The 23,072-nt window shown below is 43.8% G+C and overlaps 2 protein-coding genes across 2 annotated transcripts in view; one reads left to right on the top strand and one right to left on the bottom strand.

Moving 5' to 3' along the window:
* The window catches only part of LOC135829138 (uncharacterized), a 210,596-nt gene extending 202,523 nt beyond the window's left edge, over positions 1–8,073 (top strand). The window contains exons 24-25 of the mRNA XM_065341544.1: positions 2,894–3,217; positions 6,555–8,073. Coding sequence (XP_065197616.1) covers positions 2,894–3,213 — 320 coding nt within the window. The 3' untranslated portion in view covers positions 3,214–3,217; positions 6,555–8,073. The remainder of the gene's footprint in view (positions 1–2,893; positions 3,218–6,554) is intronic.
* A 10,241-nt stretch (positions 8,074–18,314) lies between these two features.
* On the bottom strand, positions 18,315–19,745 carry LOC135829137 (uncharacterized). The gene is made up of 2 exons (XM_065341543.1): positions 19,017–19,745; positions 18,315–18,512 (listed from the first exon to the last, which is right to left on the bottom strand). Exons 1-2 carry the CDS (start codon positions 19,695–19,697, stop codon positions 18,315–18,317), a joined length of 879 nt encoding a protein of 292 aa, XP_065197615.1. The 5' UTR covers positions 19,698–19,745.
* Between the last annotated feature and the right edge of the window lie 3,327 nt (positions 19,746–23,072).

Genomic DNA, 23,072 nt, shown 5'->3' with positions numbered 1-23,072 from the left:
GTTCGCCATTCTTATCGATAAACATGACTTGATTTAATTTCTTACGATGGTCCTTGAGAATGGATCAATGATGTCTTGAATAGATGTCTTCCTGAACGACTTCAACTGAGAGGCAGTTTCAGTTTCAACAAGCTGGACATTGTTTTTCTGTGGAGTCTTCCACAAGAAAGACAGAGCCACACACACGAAGGTGCTTGATGTACTCAGTACCTTCTTGGAAATGAACATATTTTCATTTCCATCTTCATTATATTTTCGTCTCTGCATCGTCGACGATGTCCACTTCTGACTCCGTAATCTTGTCACCCATCCTCTCCAAAAACACAAATCGAGTGCTGCTTGCATGCTGGATCAGTTGAAGTCAGTCTTTGCTCTAGCAAGATCGGCATGCAAATATTACATGACTGAAAATATTCCGAAATAGCTTTTCTGAACGACGAAGTTTGTTCTTCAAATATGATGAATAGCACAACCTACTAGCCAGAACGTCCTCTCAAAAGAGATTCTATCTGAAGCCTGCAAGATTTTCGACCACCCTTCGTTTTGGAGAGGAGCCCACACACACCAGACTCGAGCTACAAGTAAACTACGCGGAGATCGAGAGCTGATCGAAATCTTTCTTGCTCACTTCTGAAACCTGTGAAGGAAAAAAGTATGCTGAACGCGTGAATGCCTACAGTTGAGTCGTAATATTTTGACGTGGATCCTGTGACCGTTCACAGAGAAAGTCGCGGCTGTTTCTGACTGGTCATCGGGATTCAAACTGGTGTGTGATTTTATGACTGCTCTTCGGGGATTTGTGACTGTTTGATTGGTCACGGGGATCGTGATCGGTCATCGAGACGTGACTGCTCACTGAGTCCTACATATATTCACCACTTTTCGATACGTACTGTAAAGAGAGCAGTACTCGGTGCTGAGCTTAATTTCTTTTCCCTCAGTATACAAGAGCTGGCGAGTGTCGTAGAAAGGTTCTACGCTAACTTCCGTAAACAGGACTTTTCTGAGTACAAACGAAATTCCTTGCTTGCCACTTGGCGCTGAATCCACATGTGACCATGTGCTGACAAGTTACTAGTATCAGCCAACAGTGAGCATCTTCACAGACGGAGCGTTCAAGCAAGCAAACAAGGTTTCGGACGCTCGATATGTCGATGGATTTCGTATCGAGCGGCAAACAAGGACTTTCGTTAGTACTCACGAATATCATGTTTATGGACGTTGGCGTAGAACCTTTCTAGGGCATACAACAGCTCCGGAGCGTTGCCTGAAAAGAAAACAAGGGAGGGCAGAATCGCTTGGTTCGCTGTCTATGAACCGACTCCCGAATTGGCGTGATGCTCACGGATTCGTCAAATCTTCGCATCGAAACGGACGACGATTGGCTCTCGTAAAGCACAAGCGTGTTCTCCAAGGTGATTGGCTCGAGCATGTCCTCCAAGGTGATTGGCTTGAGCGTATTCTCCAAGGTGAATGGCTCAAGCGTGTTCTCCAAGGTGATTGGCTCGAGCGTGTTCTCCAAGGTGATTGGCTCGAGCATGTTCTCCAAGGTGATTGGCTCGAGCGTGTTCTCCAAGGTGATTGGCTCGAGCGTGTTCTCCAAGGTGATTGGCTCGAGCGTGTTCTCCAAGGTGATTGGCTCGAGCATGTTCTCCAAGGTGATTGGCTCGAGCGTGTTCTCCAAGGTGATTGGCTCGAGCGTGTTCTCCAAGGTCGTCGCCTCTCGTGCCACATGCACCAGTCCGTGTACACGATCGACTCTAAAAAAAGTTGAATAATACTCTGTCAGGAACACGTCACTCTCCGATTCATGCAAGAACATGCCAGTCGGTAGTGAAGTAACAACGACTTACGTTCGTTCTGCGTACATGTACATGTATGATCAACGTGACTCGTTTGTTGGGCTGTAGGGATGATAGGGTGAATATGTAGAGGCATAAGTCTATTAAACAAACGGCGAGGAGACAATAATTTGATAACCGCAATCAATAAGACAAGCTGAATCAACATTGGTGTACACTTTATTCATACAATTTGAAAAAGCGGAGACAATGTACAATAAAACGATGAAAATATGAAGAAATTGTGTAGAGAAAACAAGGATTCAAACAAGTTTTCGTGAAACACTCATCAGGAATCGTCGTTGTACTAAAGGACACTGAAACAAAATGGAGCTATCATAGAAAATCTAAATCGTCGTTGTACTAAAGGACACTGAAACAAAAAGGAGCTATCATAGAAAATCTAAGTTAGAGAAATAACACTAAGAACAGCAGCAGTGAAATTTACAAGTGTGAATTTTAACAATGAAAGCGAGAGCAAAAACAAGCAAGAGCAAAACTGTATCATCTTGTCTTGAAATGTGCTGGAAAAAAGAAAAGCATTGCAAGCACCGTGAATGCTAATTCCGAGCCAGGTACCTAGGTGTAGAAGTATTGAAGCAATCTCGTTATTGTCAGATGTGAAAACTGTGCAAACATTCATAGCAAAGTCAACCAGAGTGTTCTGGCAGCATGCATTATGAGGCGAATGCACTACTTAAAAACTTGATGTCGATAAGGACATGTTTAACCGATAAAACAAGTCAAGAATAGTATAAGTGAGGCAGAGGTTACGAAACAAAAAGAAGAGAAGAATATAATGAATCTAAATGCAAAATTTCCTAATCAATTTTCATGACACACTCATCAGGGAAAGCTATTATCTCCTCGTCGCTTATTTAATAAAATTGACGAGCTGGCAGAGCTTCTAAGGGTATTTGATCATTTGACGTAACAGGCACTTTGTCTGCAGAACATTTATACTGCCTTTGCTGATTTGGTAGAAACAGTACCGGATCAGATTGTACATTGGCCTCAACAATATTATGATCACGTTCTTTTCTGCTTTTCAGAGACGTTCTTGGATAACCCATTCAAGCATGCCACCTTTATTGATGATATCCACATCTGGCTGCAATCACTAGGTGCTGCTGGCCTACGTAGCAAAGCACAGGGATACGGCTTCTTTACGGATTTTCCTCAGATGAAAAGGCTTATGATCACTGAGAAGTACGATGGTAACGAAGCCCACAACTGTGAGCTGCTGGATATCATCATGGCACAGGAACGTGTTGGCTACATCAAGCTGTGCAAGATCGTCAAGGGTTATGGACAGTACACAACACGGCTTCAGCAGATGAACAGTTTGCTGACGGAGAGTGATCGAGTCTAATCAGGTCAGTGATCAGCACACTCCTATCTGATTACATCACCACTGCCGGTTGCCATGACAACTGCTTGAAAATTGTTTGGCCGCAGTGATAGCTTCCGCCTGATTGATGTAACACCTATGTGCAGATCGACTGCACCTCACTTCCTAAGTCACAACGACTTGCACCAGTCTTTTCGGCTAGTTTCCTGAAAGTCCTTTGCACGAGCGTTTCCCTCAGGACTTGGTGTTTATTTTGATTATCCCCTTTGCCCAGTCCTCTGTGAGCTTCAAAGTGTGTCCGCTGGATTGGTCTCATGTTCTGGAGATGTCGACATGAGCTGCAGTTTCTTCGTCAGCGATTTGCTGGTGATAACTCTTCACTAGGCGCTGTACTGTGCGAGAAATGAAATTCAAGCTTGCGAAGCACTTTTCCAGCTTTTCTATAACTCCCCGCGGTCAACCATTCTCGCACCAGACAGCTGGAAGTAAGCAGAAACTGTATTCTCCTTCGCTCTGAAATGCGAACATCCCGACCTTTTTTACGGACTGGAACAGAGTTTGCAGTGTTCGTTGGCGCCAGCTCCAGTGAAAAAGACTCAAACGAACCGATCGCAACTTCTGTGATGATTTGTGCTGCCATGTCGTCGGAAGCAATGCTCAATGGTTATGTTAGGATGGTGAATGGGTGCTTCCATGCCATATAACACGGGCAGAACACCGAAAAATCATCATATTAAGTGCGAAGATATGCGCCAATTTTAACTAGACGGACCAAGTATGCACTGAAGTGTGTTTAGTGCATGTGCGCGCGTGCGTGCGTGCGTGGTGTGGGTTATGTATGTGTGTGTATGAGTGTGTATGTGTGGGTGTGTATGTACGTGTGCGTGTGTGTGCATGTGTGTGTGCACGTGTGTGCGCGTGTGTTTTGTTTTTATTGTCCTTGTCGTTGGTGTTGGTGATTGTGTCACTGCCACCATCACCAACCGTTTACTGAAGTACACCTCATATTCGGGAGCAGTGTGGCCATTTCTGGCGGCTGTGAATAAATATAGTAGTGTGTGTGTGTGTGTGTGTGTGTGTGTGTGTGTGTGTGTGTGTGCGTGTGTGTGTGTGTGTGTGTTTGTGTGTGTAAGTATTTGGAAGTTGGACTAGTTTCGGCTCCACAATCCAGTGTGTCCTTACTATAATATCTTTCATGGCTGAGGTTGTTGGTATGTCTGTTGGCTCTGGGTTCCCAGTACTCAGCAGCCGAGGCTGGTTGGTAAAGTAACTCCAATTTCACTTCAAGGTACCAGTGCATCTAGTGTCTGCTTCTATCAAAGTAGCGTGCTGTATATACTGGTTACCCCAGCAAGTGTAGGGTGTGCATAGGTAACTGTCTTTGTCGTTTTATGCCGATGTACTCTGTGTGGTTTAGACCAGGTGTGTATTGGTGGTCAATTCACATGGCTTCGCCAGTTTTGTGGATTAGACAGTTATCTGGCGCAAGTCTTGATCTGTCTCATTCAGATCTTGTTCGCTATCGTTGCTATAAGAGAAAATCTGTGGGTGCACATCCAGTACATTTGCAGATTTTCGTGCTTCTCTTCTGATGGGCGTATACATGGTACATGGTACATGGTGTGTGTGCGTGCGCGTGTGCGTGTGTGTGTGTATAAATGGTGTGTACATGTATTTGTGTACACGTGTGTATAAATGATGTGTACATGTATTTGTGTACACGTGTGTATAAATGGTGTATACATGTATTTGTGTACACGTGTGTATAAATGATGTGTACATCATGTATTTGTGTACGTGTGTGTGTATAAATGATGTGTACATCATGTATTTGTGTACGTGTGTGTGTATAAATGATGTGTACATCATGTATTTGTGTACGTGTGTGTGTATAAATGATGTGTACATCATGTATTTGTGTACGTGTGTGTGTATAAATGATGTGTACATCATGTATTTGTGTACGTGTGTGTGTATAAATGATGTGTACATCATGTATTTGTGTACGTGTGTGTGTATAAATGATGTGTACATCATGTATTTGTGTACGTGTGTGTGTATAAATGATGTGTACATCATGTATTTGTGTACGTGTGTGTGTATAAATGATGTGTACATCATGTATTTGTGTGTGTGTGTGTATAAATGGTGTGTACATGTATGTATTTGTGTACGTGTGTGTGTATAAATGATGTGTACATCATGTATTTGTGTACGTGTGTGTGTATAAATGATGTGTACATCATGTATTTGTGTACGTGTGTGTGTATAAATGATGTGTACATCATGTATTTGTGTACGTGTGTGTGTATAAATGATGTGTACATCATGTATTTGTGTACGTGTGTGTGTATAAATGATGTGTACATCATGTATTTGTGTACGTGTGTGTGTATAAATGATGTGTACATCATGTATTTGTGTACGTGTGTGTGTATAAATGATGTGTACATCATGTATTTGTGTACGTGTGTGTGTATAAATGGTGTGTACATCATGTATTTGTGTACGTGTGTGTGTATAAATGATGTGTACATCATGTATTTGTGTACGTGTGTGTGTATAAATGATGTGTACATCATGTATTTGTGTACATGTGTGTGTATAAATGATGTGTACATCATGTATTTGTGTACGTGTGTGTGTATAAATGATGTGTACATCATGTATTTGTGTACGTGTGTGTGTATAAATGATGTGTACATCATGTATTTGTGTACGTGTGTGTGTATAAATGGTGTGTACATCATGTATTTGTGTACGTGTGTGTGTATAAATGATGTGTACATCATGTATTTGTGTACGTGTGTGTGTATAAATGATGTGTACATCATGTATTTGTGTACGTGTGTGTGTATAAATGATGTGTACATCATGTATTTGTGTACGTGTGTGTGTATAAATGATGTGTACATGTATGTATTTGTGTACGTGTGTGTGTATAAATGATGTGTACATCATGTATTTGTGTGTGTGTGTGTATAAATGATGTGTACATCATGTATTTGTGTGTGTGTGTGTGTGTATAAATGATGTGTACATCATGTATTTGTGTACGTGTGTGTGTATAAATGATGTGTACATCATGTATTTGTGTACGTGTGTGTGTATAAATGATGTGTACATCATGTATTTGTGTATGTGTGTGTGTATAAATGATGTGTACATCATGTATTTGTGTGTGTGTGTGTATAAATGATGTGTACATCATGTATTTGTGTGTGTGTGTGTGTGTATAAATGATGTGTACATCATGTATTTGTGTACGTGTGTGTGTATAAATGATGTGTACATCATGTATTTGTGTACCCGTGTGTATAAATGATGTGTACATCATGTATTTGTTTGTTTGTCACATACAGGTTACAGGTGACTACACTCTCTAACCAGGTCATCGTTGTCATGGTCACTGAGGCCAGAGTCGGAACAGTGTCTGATGTTTTCCATTATCAATCAGTAGTCATGCTGGCTAGAAATTTGCCATTGTGGCAATTTGTTGTTTACTACTTCACTTGCATATTCCATGCATGTATGTATACCAATCCTTCACTTGTTTGCCTCAGTATTGAAGAGCACTATGGATTTGTGGTTGTGTTCACTACGGCCTTCACTCGTCTTTTTTTAGTTTTTTTAATGAATGTGTGTGTGTGTATGTGTGTGTGTGTGTGTATTCGTATGTGCATGTGCACTTCTTGCCGCCTTCGGGATTTGCCTAGCTATTTTTGTAGCACAAAGTGCTTGTGTGTAATGCCATTTCGCTTGCTCTTCTTCGTCATCAATGATGTCCATGTGTGTGTTTTCCCTGAAGTTCCCGTTTGGCTTGCTTTTAGTACTACAACGTAACAGAATACACTGTCATGGTTGTTTGCATGTTGCACAGTTCGACTTGTTTTTATCCATCATTTCTGATCACAACATGCTTTGTGCATTTCACTGCAGCTTCACTTGCTAGTCTTCATCATTACATCATGGAAATGTATGTGTGCGTGTGTGCATTGCGATGTCACTTGTTTTTTTACTTTAATTTTTTACAACCCACAGTTTCCCTCTTTTTTACCCATCATTCCAGACCCCAGTGAGCTTTTTGTCATTGTTATTCCCTTGCCAGCCTACATCACTACCGACCTGCAATATGATTGCGTGGGTGTGTGTGCAGTGATGTTTTCATTTGTTTTCTGTGACAGCTACAGAACATGATGTGTGTTTGTGTACACTGCTGTTTCGCTTGTATCATTTCTTTAATATCACTACAGCACAGAATAGGTGTGTGGGTGGGTGTGTGGACCGATCATGCACTTCATTACTTTTATCCATGATGTGAGATCACAGTGTGGTCTTTGGGCAGCTCATCACTGTTTTCGTTGCTTTTCACTGACAGCTGTTTTCGTTGCTTTTTCTCTGCCAGCTGTTTTCGTTGCTTTTTCATTGCCAGCTGTTTTCGTTGCTTTTCAGTGCCAGCTGTTTTCGTTGCCGTTTTTTGTTGCTTTTCGCTTCTAGTATTCTACATGGTGGAGTCGGCAATGTATTTTTCATGCTCTGCTGTTTTCTGACTTTGTTTTCTGTATCAGTATGGAACACACTTTGTCGGAACTGCACTTTGCTTTGTATGCCTTCTTTTTTAATTACAGCACAGAATGTGTGTGTGTGTGTCTGCACTGATCTTGCACTTGTTTTCCTTATCATTGCACAACATGATGCGTTTACACTTTACCAAGGTTTACACCATGTACCACTGCTGTAATTGCCTTGCCGGATCATTACGTCATTACGTCATTACGTCATTACGGTACACAGCTTGTTAGTGTACTGTGCACTGTACTTTCGCTATTTTCATCATCATTATTCGGAAGTCTTGTTTTTGTTATCCATACGGAGACCCGACCTTCACAGTGTGCCAGTGTGCTGTGTGCTGTGTGCTGCTCAATGTGTTGTGCTGGATGCAATGTATGAGTGTAGTGAAGTATGTTACTGAGCTGTTTTCACCTGTGTGTGCACTGGTGGTGACTATAGTTCAGCTAATTCTTATGTAAATCCCCTTTTCCATCGCTCTCAAATACAGCAGAGATATGCTGAAGGCTGACATTTGATGATGACAAAATTGGTCAGTGGAGAAACGACGTGGGGACAGAGAGATGGCTGACTATGTACTTCATGATAACAGCAATCAGAAATAGAGCTTAATTGTTTAAAGATGACTGCATGTGTGAGAGAGTAGTTATGTATCTAAGTGCCTGTTTTCCTGGTAACTAATCTCAGGTAACAAGGACTTATCTTTAAGGCCGTACTAACTATATGATGATTGTATTACATGTGTACTTAGGTGTTGCACTGCACCATGCATTTTACACACTACACAGTACAGTACATGTGTACTTAGGTGTTGCACTGCACCATGCATTTTACACACTACACAGTACAGTACATGTGTACTTAGGTGTTGCACTGCACCATGCATTTTACATACTACACAGTACAGTACATGTGTACTTAGGTGTTGCACTGCACCATGCATTTTACATACTACACAGTACAGTACATGTGTACTTAGGTGTTGCACTGCACCATGCATTTTACACACTACACACTACAGTACATGTGTACTTAGGTGTTGCACTGCACCATGCATTTTACATACTACACAGTACAGTACATGTGTACTTAGGTGTTGCACTGCACCATGCATTTTACACACTACACAGTACAGTACATGTGTACTTAGGTGTTGCACTGCACCATGCATTTTACACACTACACAGTACAGTACATGTGTACTTAGGTGTTGCACTGCACCATGCATTTTACATACTACACAGTACAGTACATGTGTACTTAGGTGTTGCACTGCACCATGCATTTTACACACTACACAGTAGAGTACATGTGTACTTAGGTGTTGCACTGCACCATGCATTTTACACACTACACAGTAGAGTACATGTGTACTTAGGTGTTGCACTGCACCATGCATTTTACACACTACACAGTACAGTACATGTGTACTTAGGTGTTGCACTGCACCATGCATTTTACACACTACACAGTACAGTACATGTGTACTTAGGTGTTGCACTGCACCATGCATTTTACATACTACACAGTACAGTACATGTGTACTTAGGTGTTGCACTGCACCATGCATTTTACACACTACACAGTACAGTACATGTGTACTTAGGTGTTGCACTGCACCATGCATTTTACACACTACACACTACAGTACATGTGTACTTAGGTGTTGCACTGCACCATGCATTTTACACACTACACAGTACAGTACATGTGTACTTAGGTGTTGCACTGCACCATGCATTTTACACACTACACAGTACAGTACATGTGTACTTAGGTGTTGCACTGCACCATACATTTTACACACTACACAGTACAGTTTGGCACAGAAATAACTACTTGCCGTCATTCCATATTATACAATACAATACATGATGACTGAATAGTCGTGGCCAAAGAAATCCAATTGGCCAACCCACGTGCCGACAGCAGTGCCAAATCTCATGCGGCCGCTGCGGCCCTCAGATCAGTTTTAGGAACGTGCATGAAGTCACTGGAGAGCAAACGCGGCGCTACTTTTGACTTGCGGGTGTGATTTCTTTGGCCACGACTGAAGTACATGGTACACTGGTGCATAGACCGATTCCGACAATGTAGGAAAGGAAGTGGCTTTCTTTTACATCACACCAAACCCTAGCAATGATGTATTAAAGATTTCAAAGGTTAGCACGAGAGAGAGTGCCGGGAAATAGCTTATGGGACGGGTCCAGATAAGTTGGCTGTTCCCGTAGGGTGGAGACCAAGAGAGTAGCCAACAGATCGTCTCTATGTATGACTGAATGACACGATGTGTGTGACTAGGACCAGTTCCAGTACAGTAGGGTGCGCAACAGCAAGGAGCAGCACACTTGCACTGACACTCGCTGGTGCAATGATGAGAGATTCTTAGATTCAATTTATTGCATTCCCAACTCATCACAACCACCCGCTCTCAGCCGAACCATACACACCAGCAAGGACACTTCCGTTGAGAGATAATATTGTTCCACGCCTCTAGACTGCTGTTTCGCTCCCTGTTGGAGCTCATCAGTAGAGGATGATAGTGATGATAATGGAGGAATGATCATTCTTATACACCAGAAATGGCGCAAGTGCGCGTTTTCCACATAATTATAACAATGACATATAGTGATTGCCAACCACGTCGATAAATAAAAGCCAGGGTAGGGAAAAAGAAAGAGTAGCAAAATGAACAGCAACAACAACTCCGTAAAGAAAGATAATGTCAAATAAAAACAGTGAAAACACAGAGACGCAAAGGACATGTGGATAATGAGCTACTTATGTCGCAGTTAATAAGGGGCGGCACGGATCTTAAGCAGGCGGAGTGAAGTCAGATCCTTAAAGGGGAAGTATACCCTAAAATCAAGTTTTCACCAGTTGTAGTCTTCTGGGTGCTGAGTCGAATGGTCTTGGTCCGAGGAAGCTGCGACGCTCCCTTCCTACTTGAATCCCAATCGAACTCGCGCACTTCCACCGAAACTGGGTGACTGCGCCCTACTAGATGGGGATTTGTATGCAAAATGTCACTAAAAGCGCCATTTCGTTCTTATAAAAGCACAGATGACCGCGATTGGCCCATATGTTGTAGTCTTTTGGACGCTGAGTCGACTGGTTTTGGTCCGAAAAGGCTGCGATGCAGCGTTCCTCCTTTATTCCCAATCGAACATGGTTGAACAAGCGGTCACGTGCTCCTGGGTGCCCAAATCACCTGGTCACCGCGCCAGCAGGCGACAACTTTCACACCAAGGTTCAACTCGAGTTCAACTCGAGTGACGGGACTGCACCCAAAAAAGGTCAAACAGGCTAGTATGTTGTACCCTGCAGGCACGGTGACCAGGTGACTGGTGTACGCAGGAGCACGTGACCGCTTGTTCAACCATGTTCGATTGGGAATAAAGGAGGAACGCTGCATCGCAGCCTTTTCGGACCAAAACCAGTCGACTCAGCGTCCAAAAGACTACAACATATGGGCCAATCGCGGTCATCCGTGCTTTTATAAGAACGAAATGGCGCTTTTAGTGACATTTTGCATACAAATCCCCATCTAGTAGGGCGCAGTCACCCAGTTTCGGTGGAAGTGCGCGAGTTCGATTGGGATTCAAGTAGGAAGGGAGCGTCTCAGCTTCCTCGGACCAAGACCATTCGACTCAGCACCCCGAAGACTACAACTGGTGAAAATTTGATTTTAGGGTATACTTCCCCTTTAACTTATGTGGGTAGAGTGAGCCAAACAGAATAAGCAATAAAGAGAAGGGAGCGCAACAGTGTGGATGATTTACACTTAGGGAGTAAGAGCGAGTTTCTAGTTCTTAGAGAAGAGAACCAATTTAAACACATGAGATGAGGTGGGCACAACTCAAGCTTAATAGAATGAACAAAAAAAAGCCAGGTGTGCACTGCGTCCATATTATGACCACAATGTATATTGATGTGCTATCATTATCAAAATAGGAAAAATTAAGATATTTCTCCTACACCCTAACAAAACGTCTGCTACAGGCCATCACAGAGTATACAGTACTGAAAGACGGAGACAGAAAAAAAGTGCCGGCACCGCATCGTCATAGCAATAGACATGGACACCACAATAAAACACAGCAGAATCATATTTTTAGTTGAAAATTAAGAGTACATGTACTACCACGAAGAGTTTTTTCATGTTTACATGTGTATCAGGAAGTTGTCAAATACAGTACTGCAAGTATTTGACGACTCCCTGGTGTGTAATTCTGAGGACAATTTTTCTTCTTTTTTTCAGCTCCAGATAGCTGTATTTTTCATTGCAAATTCCTGAATTGTTGTATTTGTTGTTCAAGCAAAGGTGAAGGCAGAGGACTCAGGACAGATGAGCCTGGTAAGAGTTTTGCGTGGCACAGGAAGACCACACACAGGCAGTGACTTTGCGAAGATCTGAAACTGACCGCACGATGCTGAGTTGAACTGGTGTTATTCCCGTTGCTGAGTTGAACTGGTGTTATTCCCGTAGCTATGCAGAACATGTTCACTGTACTTCAGTAAAATAATCCTACACAGTTGCGAGGGCATGACGCTCTGATCAGGCACGTGGTCTGCGAGTGATCTTGCCCGAGGTCGCGACGCCCAGGGGCATAAGCTGTGTTCACAACTGGCGCGTGGACGCGGTACGCTTGCGGTTCATTTCTTGTCCAAACGCGCGCTCAGCCTTTCACAAAAAACACCAACCGAGTCGTATCTAGCGCGTGCGACACCTTCGAGTGAAAGTGACTGGCATGTGCGCTGGTACGCGCCTGATACGCGCTGAAACTTCCAACATGTTGGAATTTCCATTTTTTTAAGGTAGGCCCGCACCGTTTTTTTGTGTGTGTGTGTAGACATGGCATTTTACAGTTCACGCGCTAGATCCAACGGTACTCGTACCCCAAACCCAAAATACCGTCGTCGGTTTGGTACCGTTTCGCGCTATTTCTCGAAAACACATCAAAAACAGTAGACTCGCCCTCTACACGCCGACCGTCGAAATAGCGTGAACGGTAAAATGCTAACCATGTCTATTATAATCACTTAGCACGTAAGGCCGCGGTCACACATGAGAAGTGTCCACCGCTTTTGTGGCGGCGAAAAGTGTAAGTAATTAGCTCAGCTGCCGCTTTTGCGGAACGCATGATGCAGCGGTCACACATGCGGTTATCCTCTCAAGACTCGCCAAAGCCGTGGCTCGTCGCCCGCTTCGCCACGGGATACCTGTGAAGAATAAAACCATGCAAATTTGCAGTATCATTAATTTTTGTGGCCAGACCTCTGCGCTAGCCTCTCTACTCGGGTGAAACGATCACTGAAAATTGGCTATCGGTTACCTATAATTATTTGTTCGACCGAGTTGTTGGTTATAGCGAATATCTTCACCTGAATGGCTGCTACTTCCCTCTCTTTTGTGAGAAGTAATACAATGAAGCACATCAGAATAATGAGGCCACAGATACCAAAGCACTTGGAATCTCAATTGCCGATTCTCCATCGTAGATATCATGATTAGGGTTGCGAGCGAATTGGAGTGCCTGTTATCCAGCATTTGCACTGCCTGAAAAGCTTTCCCAGCACTTGATAAGCACGGCTTGCAAGTATCGAGTGCGACCATAACGTCAGTATCGGCATGATTATTTCACCCCTAATCTCTGCTGCTCACGTATTAATTTTTGACGACAATGATGACATTAATTTTGTTTGCACGTACACATCATGCTATCACACCTTGATGCGTAACAAACACTATTTTGACTTACTTGCATGCACCTACTATCACTAGCTTCTTCTAGGGGCAAAATACAATGCATTCACGTACTTCATACTGTTACTAGTCACTAGTACCTATCGTCACCTACACCTACACCTAGGTGTTTCCAAAAACAAACTAGCAAGATGTGTAGTATTTGCCTACAAGATGACATTGTGTAGTATTTGACTACAAGATGACATTGTGTAGTATTTGCCTACAAGATGACATTGTGTAGTATTTGACTACAAGATGACATTGTGTAGTATTTGCCTACAAGATGACATTGTGTAGTATTTGACTACAAGATGACATTGTGTAGTATTTGCCTACAAGATGACATTGTGTAGTATTTGCCTACCCACACCTGCATGTAGGCCTGGTCACGGTTTGCCAACGCAAACTAGGAGGGAGACGGCAAGGGGGGGGGGGGGGTGATGTGTACTGTACAGTGTTTGCCTATTGACGATAGGCAAACACCACACATCAACCTACAAGTAGCCAAGTAGCCAAGTTTGTTTGGGAAGCACCTAGGTGAGGCAGGTAGTTTAGTTCAATACGCATCATTACCGTGACGTTTTAATGTTAGATATTCCTCACACAATGGTCACCTCGTAGCCTTTACTCATCCTTCCTTAGTTCTGTTTGCATCCAAACACTCCTGGCAAACAACAAACGTCAGATAACCAAGAGCCTAACACAACACTGCCTTGCATACTCTTCTATTATTCCAGTCTCCAACCTATAGCCTATATAAACCAACACTTGTTCCCGATTGTCTTCAGATATGTAGTATTCACCAATCTTGAAAAGGACTTTGAATTGACACTTGGATAGCCCGGAGTAAACTAGTTTCACCATTGAAAAGAAGCGAAGTTTGTGTAGAAGTTATCATGTATCGTGAGCGCTGAAGACAGGTTAGAATTGTTACTGCCTTTATGGCACTGAATGTCCTGTCAAACAGCCTCGTGGATGTGTGCGACATGGGCACTTCCACTACGACCGTCCAGCGAGGTAGTGGTTCACTGCATATTCCATCATCTATTCCAGCATGGATACCCATAGTTGCCATCCTCGGAGTTCGTACGTATGCAGACGCACTTCTGGGAAGAAAGAAACGCCGTCCCTTCTGGTCAGCGCTGAGGGGCCGAGGAGTCTGGGAGACTGATTTCCTCCGTAACCACCCACTCATGACTATGCAGTATCGTGTTCTGGATTTCGAAAACGCGCAGTATATTAATCATTTGCGCATGGGCAAGGAGGAATTTTGGCGATTTCACGAGGAGTTCGGACGACTGCTGGCAAGAAAGGACACACAATGGAGAGCGTCTATTCCTAGCCACAAGCGACTGGCCATCATGTTGCACTGGCTGGCACATTGGCCTACCTTCCGGGAACTGGCGAGACAGTACGCAATCCGCAAGTCCACCGCCGTCCACATCGTTCATTCAACCGTAGATATCTTGTTTGACATGGCGCCACGGTCAATCCGCTTCCCAGAAGGGAAAGAGCTGAAGAAAACCATGCAAGAATTTTTGATTATTTTAAAGATTTAGCAAAGCTTGAGAGATGCAGAGGAGCTGTGGACGGAACGTTTATGAAAATCAAAAAGCCACAGATGCAATTCGCAGACTGCTACTCTGCCATCATCACCCTAGGCACAGTTGATGTATGCGGCTTGTTCCTGAATGTGAATGCTGAGCATGCTGGATCGGCCGGTGACGCTAGTGTTTACGCTTCATCTCGGCTGGCACGCAAGATTGGTGAGCGGAAGTGGCTAAGGCTGCATTCACACACGGTACAAAAATTCGCGTTTACATAACGGTACAAGCCACTTGCAACGCCTGTGCATTCACACAGTCAAATGCAGTGCATGCCAAACACGTAAAAAGTGACCCGCGTGACCCATACTCCCATAGCGAAGAGCCGGAATTTTGATTTCTGCATGAGCTGAGCGCACCGTACCGCTACCGGTACGGCTAAACATTTCACAAATACTATTTCTTGGTCCGCTAGTATGATCTTGGTGGAACGCCTCCACAACTGGTGTATTCCTCTGAGTGTGCTGGAGTTGTGAACGATAGCGGAATTAAAATATTTTGATTTCTGCATGAGCTGAGCGCACCGTACCGCTACCGGTACGGCTAAACATTTCAAAAATACTATTTCTTGGTCCGCCAGTATGATCTCGGTGGAACGCCTCCATAACTGGTGTATTCCTCTGAGTGTGCTGGAGTTGTGAACGATAGCGGCCGTGGGTAGGCCGTGTATATCATTTCCTGATCACTCCGGTAGCTGCTTTGCGCACAGATTCAGCTCATCTGCAATCCTCTTCTCGGCAACAGCTGTTTTCATCATAGTTTCACTTTTCTCGCTTGTATTTTCCCCATAGTTCTATCAGCCGTAGCTCCGCCTCAGCAGAAAGGACAACTCGAGGCATGGTACTACCGGACTCTCCAAAAACTAACAAAAACTCTGCGCACTCGACACACCAAACCACTTGTTTCGACTTGCCTGAAAACTAAAAGCCGAAATCCGCTTTCAAAGCCGCCTTCAAAGCCACTCCGGGATGGCTTTGAACGTTGATGTGATTTTTCACTTTTCGCGCATGTTTCCATGCCCACAACATGATGCTTGTATGCGGTTTTGTACCGTGTGTGAATGGGGGCTTACGATCAAGGAGACTGGAACTGAAAAGTTCACGATCCAAGGCTCGTACATTCGCCCAAATCTTGTTGGCGATTCTGCGTTTCCTTTGTCTGCCACGCTCATGAAGTGCCATGATGACAATGCGGCCCTGCTTCCCTGGCAACAGACGTTCAACTATCGACTAATCCGTACCAGGCGAGTGGTAGAACAGGCGTTTGGGAGGCTGAAAGGGAGATTTAGGGTCCTGGTGCACAATAACTTGAATGACCCAGAGTTTACCATTCGTGTAGCTATGCCATTCATAATGTATGCGAGTGCTGGAGATGTCCAGCGGAAGCAACATGACTCATCGACGATGCAACATACAACAAGTACCATGCTGGGCCGAACGATCAGCCCAATGCGGAGTTAGATCAGGCTGGTTTGAGCATTCGCAACAAGCTAGCTCAGTACACCCATCAGCAGGATCCCATCGAATGAGCAAACTAGGCTTTGTGTAAGTCAACAGCATGGAAGAGTGCTATTACAGTGATCCAAAGCTTCCATTTATGAGCGAGCCGTACTCCATCATTGGTACTCATTGTGATGATGTCAATAATACCTACAATGTACATGCTAGTTGATACTTATAAAATAGAGGAGTTTTGTCTTTAGTGCACACATCATGACGTACATGCCATTGTAAACCCTAGCTCATCCATGCACTCCCTGCATAATGCTACTACAATGTTATCACTGCATGTTCGCAGGAGTTAAACCAGCTAACGCATATAGAAATCCACGACGAATACCTCCTTTTGAGACAATAATTTTGCTTTCTTAGTTCATGTTTCTTTACACCATTACCACAGGCAGCTACCAGTACAGACGGGCTAGACAGCAACAAGCTCTCTCGGAACGCTTTCCCCACTCGGCATGCAAATTCATTTTCTGTATTAAGCTAAAACTTGCTCCTCCGCAAGCACTTGCACATTTAAAAAGCTGGTTCAATAATAGCTCGCCTACTAGATGTTCTCTCCAGTTCCCATTTGCCAGATCACCAATCCTTTTATGATCCCCTATCTTCAAGTCCTATTTTCATTGGCCTCGGCTTCCGCAGGAGGCAGTCTTGCGACACCTATGCTGCATTTTGTTCCATTCTGCACACGCCTACCTAAGTTGAATTGACAAGAGTTTCGTTGTTTTTCATTGCTAGCCTAATCTTCATACTGATTTCTCCAGGTTCCTTTAGTATTCCTTTTGTTTTGTTTTCAGTGTTATTTTTTCTCCTGTTTATTCTCAGTTTTCCCCACCATGGCTGGTTAAAATCGCCTGCATCACATGTTTATTGGCACTATGTCATCGTGATTGTGGAATTATTATTATTACTATTATACGCATTCCCGCGGCAACGTCAACCAAGCAGTTATGCTTGATCCACACGTTCGCTTATGCTGGACATTGAAACAAAGAAGATGTAGACAGATCCTAGAGAATGGGGCTCTACAATCCCAATGATCGAAGTTAGTCCTTCAGTAACATGGAGCGTCATAAAATTGGGCTCATTGGAAAAATGTCATTACTATTGTCTCCTCATGTAGCATAAAAGATTCAAATGGTATAAATTTCTATATCATTGTGGAATAATAATAATATAACAAACAGCTTGAGCTTTGGAATTAGAAAGAATCATATGCGTGCCGAAGATGTTGAGGGTCCACTGCATAGGCATTGAAAGAGCTGCATTCGGACATTGTATGTACAATCAGCTAGTCGTACATCCCATCGTGTATATTGTATAGGCATGTCAGCAAGAATGTCATTAACGCAGAGAGATTATTCGGAAATCAGTCACTGATTTGACCAATACATTAATCAGAGTCGCCACTGAGAAACGCAATTAGCACACCATTACCACCGGCAGCTACTAGTAGAGACAGGCATGGCAGCAACAACAAACAGCTGGAGCTTAGGAATTAGAAAGAATCATATGCGTGCCTAAGATGTTGAGTGTTCACAGCATAGGCATTGAAAGAGCTGCATTCGGACATATTATGTACAATCAGCTAGTCGTACATTCCATCGTGTATAATTATTGTATAGCCATGTCAGCAAGAATGTTATGAACGCAGAGAGATTATTCTGAAATAAGCCACTGATTTGACCAACACATTTAATCAGAGTCGCTGTTGCTGGCGTGTCGTCTCCTCCTTCCAAAGTGGTTCTGCATCAGCGTACCTTGGAATGTCATCATGGATTGCTGCATAGTCATAACAAACTGCTGATGGCGCTCCTGTGCCCTGGCATCCTTGTCTTCATGCTGTTGCCTCATCCGCTCCTCAAACTGATGTTGCTGTTGCTGGAGCTGGGCCTGCAGTCATTCAAAAAAAGATGAAGAAAGTAAACTGTCGTGTCCGTTCCCCAGGGACCTCATGACGCCCGCTAACACCCAATAATACAGCTGCAGATGCAGCGCCTAACAGTGACGAAGAACGTTACAAGAACGGAGCTACATTAATATCAGTCGTTAATGACTGATGCACCCCAAAGGGTTAAATTAAGTACCCTATTTCCAGAGTAAAAGCCGGGCTTAAACACTGGACATCAACCAAAAAAGGTTGGAGCGGCTTTATGGTGAAATGAACCGTGAAATGTATGGAAGTCGTTTATATTTCGTTATAAAAATCTTGTTGGGGTTTATGCTCCAGTGTGGTCTATACGCCGTAAAATACGGTACACAGAAATTCAGGCCACTGGGGAGTAGAGAACTGTGCGGTTTTCAATGAAACATTCCAAACATTTACATACCTGTAGTTACTGCAGTGGATTAAAAAAAAGATATATTCGTGGGCACATTTTCAAAATTTAAACTCACCTGGATGGCTAAAGTTTGCTGCGCTTGACCGTCTAGAATTGAACCCATTCCATCAAGGAACTGCCGCTGTTGCTCCTGCTGGGGTGGTGTTACTGTTTGGGTACGTGCACGCACAATTCTTGTAGGTGGTGTGTTGGGTGTTGGGTGTTGCTGTGCGTCGCTCACTGCTACCTGTGCTTGAGCACCCCTTGCTGGTTGTTCAGACACGGCCTGTTCGTTATCTTCGTTGTCGCTGCTACTGGGTGGCACATCGCGCTCGCTTCCAGGTCCATCATCACCTACCCCGTAGTCTTCATCCAGTAGAACGGGAAGTGCTTCATCTACTTCATCGTCTTCCACTTGAACTTGGAGCAATAAACCAGCTGCACCAGCATTCGCATCAGCAGCAACAGCACTCCTATCAGCACCGGTGTCACAATCCTCCTCCTCGCTACTTTTAGCGGTGTCCGTGCCCAGGGCTATTCCCATGGTGGGGTGAGCATTCAACAGCTCATAATAGCGCTTGAGAAGAGGCCACTTGGCACGCTTTACAATATCCTCCCAGTCAAGATCGTTGTCGTCGTCGTCGTCGTCGTCCACAGCTGCTCCTGTCCGCTCCTTTTCTCTATCTCGGACAAGAGGCAGGACAAAGGTCTTCGTCTTCTGTGCAATCCACTTGAACTTATCAATATCCCTCTTCATCTTTTTATCAAACCGGGTTTTACTTCGAAATACAGTAACAGCAATAGTTCTTTCAGCTCTAGAGTCTACAAACACTTCATGACCCCAGTACATGCAGGGAAGATACCCAGGCAGTCTACACGCAAAGACAGTACCAAACGACAACCAAACAACAACAGTAGTGACACACAAACACAGAATCAGTGACAGTAGCCTTCACTTTGCATAATATTATGCAGGTTCCGCCAAAGCTGATCCGCGAACGCGGAGGTTCCGCTCGCATTTTTCTGGCGTAGCGAAATCCAAGCTTTTCGCCCAAAGCGTAAGTACGCCTCCGCCGTAAGTTACGGTTTGGCGGCGCAGCCAAAAAAAGTGCATGTGTGACCGCGGCCTTAGTAGAGTGTTTGTGGCACTTTACCCAGTTTATCTGGTGATAGTCGCTGGAAAAATGGCCTCTGCGTACTGCCTTTGTTTCGTTTTGATTCTCCTGGGCACGTCTAACTCACAGTTGGGAGCAGAGCCACACTAAAATGCCCACCCAGAGTCCATGGTGTTCGTCGGCATAGCGGTAGCTGCGGCGTTGTCGTCAGTTCCGCTTCGCAACGCTGCAGTCCCCGGGCTACGTATGCCTGTAGTGGGAATCGACACGGGTGGCTACGCCTTTTCTCCGGCGCAGCACGGAGAGATATGGAATGACAGCACGGAGAGATATGGAATGACAGCACGGAGAGATATGGAATGACAGCACGGAGAGATATGGAATGACAGCACTGAGAGATATGGAATGACAGCACTGGCCAAAAGGTACATTATAACAGTTTATAGGCCACACTGTCACAATAGTTATCCTATGTTTTTAGCCAGCAAATTACACACTAAAGTACACTAGAGGGCGATAAAAAAAACAAAAAAAGGAATCTGAAAAGTCAGGAAAGGAAAAATGTAAATCACCGAAAAAAAGGTTGTAGTCTTTCATACAGTCGTCACCAAAACAATCCGGCTAATGCCATGGATACAGTGCACTAGTGTCACTGGTAAGGGAAATGGTACGTGTTCACGGGCACACCGACAGTTCTTCATACAGTCAGCAGGTGACATGGTACCTTGGTGGCATGCATGCATTTACAGACTACCAGCACAGGACTGAGCAGTCTGCGCTGCGTGACTCTGCCCAGCCTGCTGCTGCAGTCGAGTCGAGCTCAGCCCATACACCATACAGCTGCTGATAGCTTAGCATAGCATTGGCCAGATTTTGTTTGGCGACGACTGTACGTTGTGCCTTTCCTAACTTGTGTACTAGTCTGACAGAGTTGGTATACAGTCAGACCTCGCCTAACCGCACACATCTGTTTTCCACAAAAATATCCGGATAGGCGAGGGAATCGGATAACTGAACACACATACTGTATATGCATGTGGCATGTCATAAGCAGTGACATTGTACATACATGTAGATGGGTTCTATGCAGTACAACTATCGTGCACAGTATGTAAAACAAGCGAGAAAAATGACAAGTGCATGCAACTGAGTGCTGTCCACATGCACCCAGCAGGTCATGGACCTCATTTGCCTGTACAACTCCCTGATTCTAGCTTCTGGAAGCCACATGCAACAGGATACAACGAAGCTTTTTGTACACATTTTAACCAGTTTGTACACAAAATCCCGCACCGGTATGCGGATCGCGAGGTCCGGTTATGTTGTATGCATAACATATGCTGCACATCGGTAACCAGCGATTTTCTTCCGCATGGCGAGGGACCCGGATAAACGAGGTCTGACTGTATAATAACCTCCTCAGCAGTGCACATGCGTTGTTGGCCAACACTACTGAGTTGATCCAGGTAATGACCTGAGCAAGTGGGTCAGTGACTGCAGACGTGTGCATCAGTAGACATACAAATATACTTACAAACTGATACGGTCACATATGTACTTTCTCACATCTGAGAAAACAAACACCTTTCACACACCTGAGAAAACAAACACCTTTCCCACCTGAGAAAACAAACACCTTTCACACACCTGAGAAAACAAACACCTTTCACACACATGAGAAAACAAACACCTTTCACATACTTGAGAAAACAAACACCTTTCACTCACCTGAGAAAACAAACACCTTTCACATACCTGAGAAAACAAACACCTTTCACACACCTGGGAAAACAAACACCTTTCAAACACCTGAGAAAACAAACACCGTTCACACACCTGAGAAAACAAACACCTTTCACACACCTGAGAAAACAAACACCTTTCACACCTGAGAAAACAAACACCTTTCACACATCTGAGAAAACAAACACCTTTCACACACCTGAGAAAACAAACCCCTTTCACACACCTGAGAAAACAAACACCTTTCACAAACTTGAGAAAACAAACACTTTTCACACACCTGAGAAAACAAACACCTTTCACACACCTGAGAAAACAAACACCTTTCACACACCTGAGAAAACAAACACCTTTCACACACCTGAGAAACAAACACATTTCACACACCTGAGAAAACAAACACCTGAGAAAACAAACACCTTTCACACACCTGAGAAAACAAACATCTTTCACACCTGAGAAAACAAACACCTTTCACACACCTGAGAAAAAAAACACCTTTCACAAACCTGAGAAAACAAACACCTTTCACACCTGAGAAATCAACCACCTTTCACACACCTGAGAAAACAAACACCTTTCACCCACCTGAGAAAACAAACACCTTTCACACACCTGAGAAAGCAAACACTTTTCACACACCTGAGAAAACAAACACATTTCACACCTGAGAAAACAAACACCTTTCACACACCTGAGAAAACAAACACCTTTCACACACCTGAGAAAACAAACACCTTTCACACACCTGAGAAAACAAACACCTTTCACACACCTGAGAAAACAAACACCTTTCACACATCTGAGAAAACAAACACCTACTGTAGAGGCAGAAAATTTCGTCGGTCAATAATTTCGTCCAACTCCAAAGAAAGGGAGTTCGTCCGGTTGAAAATTTCGTCCATGGATCATTAGAGTGTATAAAAATTTGACAAATCGACATTAGTCCGGCATTAATTTTAGTCCAAAAGCTCCTTGGACGAAAAGTGTTATTTTTCGTTGGCTGAGCGTAGTGAATGGAACGAAAAATATATTTTTTGCCAGCAATTTCACCATAGTTACTGCACTGGGATTGTGGCAGCTAGTTTTTTTGTCAGTGTTCTCAAACTTTTTCTCTTCATCATGGTCTTTCTCTTTTCGTTGTAGTTTCCACCAGCCCTCCCCTTTATTCTCACTTCTGGGTAGGTCCTGTAGGCTACGTTTTGTTACTCTATGTTATGGGGTTATTCTAACCGGTTTTTCCTCAGGGTTGTGCCTCCGCCGAAGTCCTGAGG

This window comes from Sycon ciliatum, chromosome 13 (assembly GCF_964019385.1).
Source record: "Sycon ciliatum chromosome 13, ocSycCili1.1, whole genome shotgun sequence".
In the NCBI taxonomy this organism is placed as follows: domain Eukaryota; kingdom Metazoa; phylum Porifera; class Calcarea; order Leucosolenida; family Sycettidae; genus Sycon; species Sycon ciliatum.
This window is presented reverse-complemented; position numbering and strand designations above follow the sequence as displayed.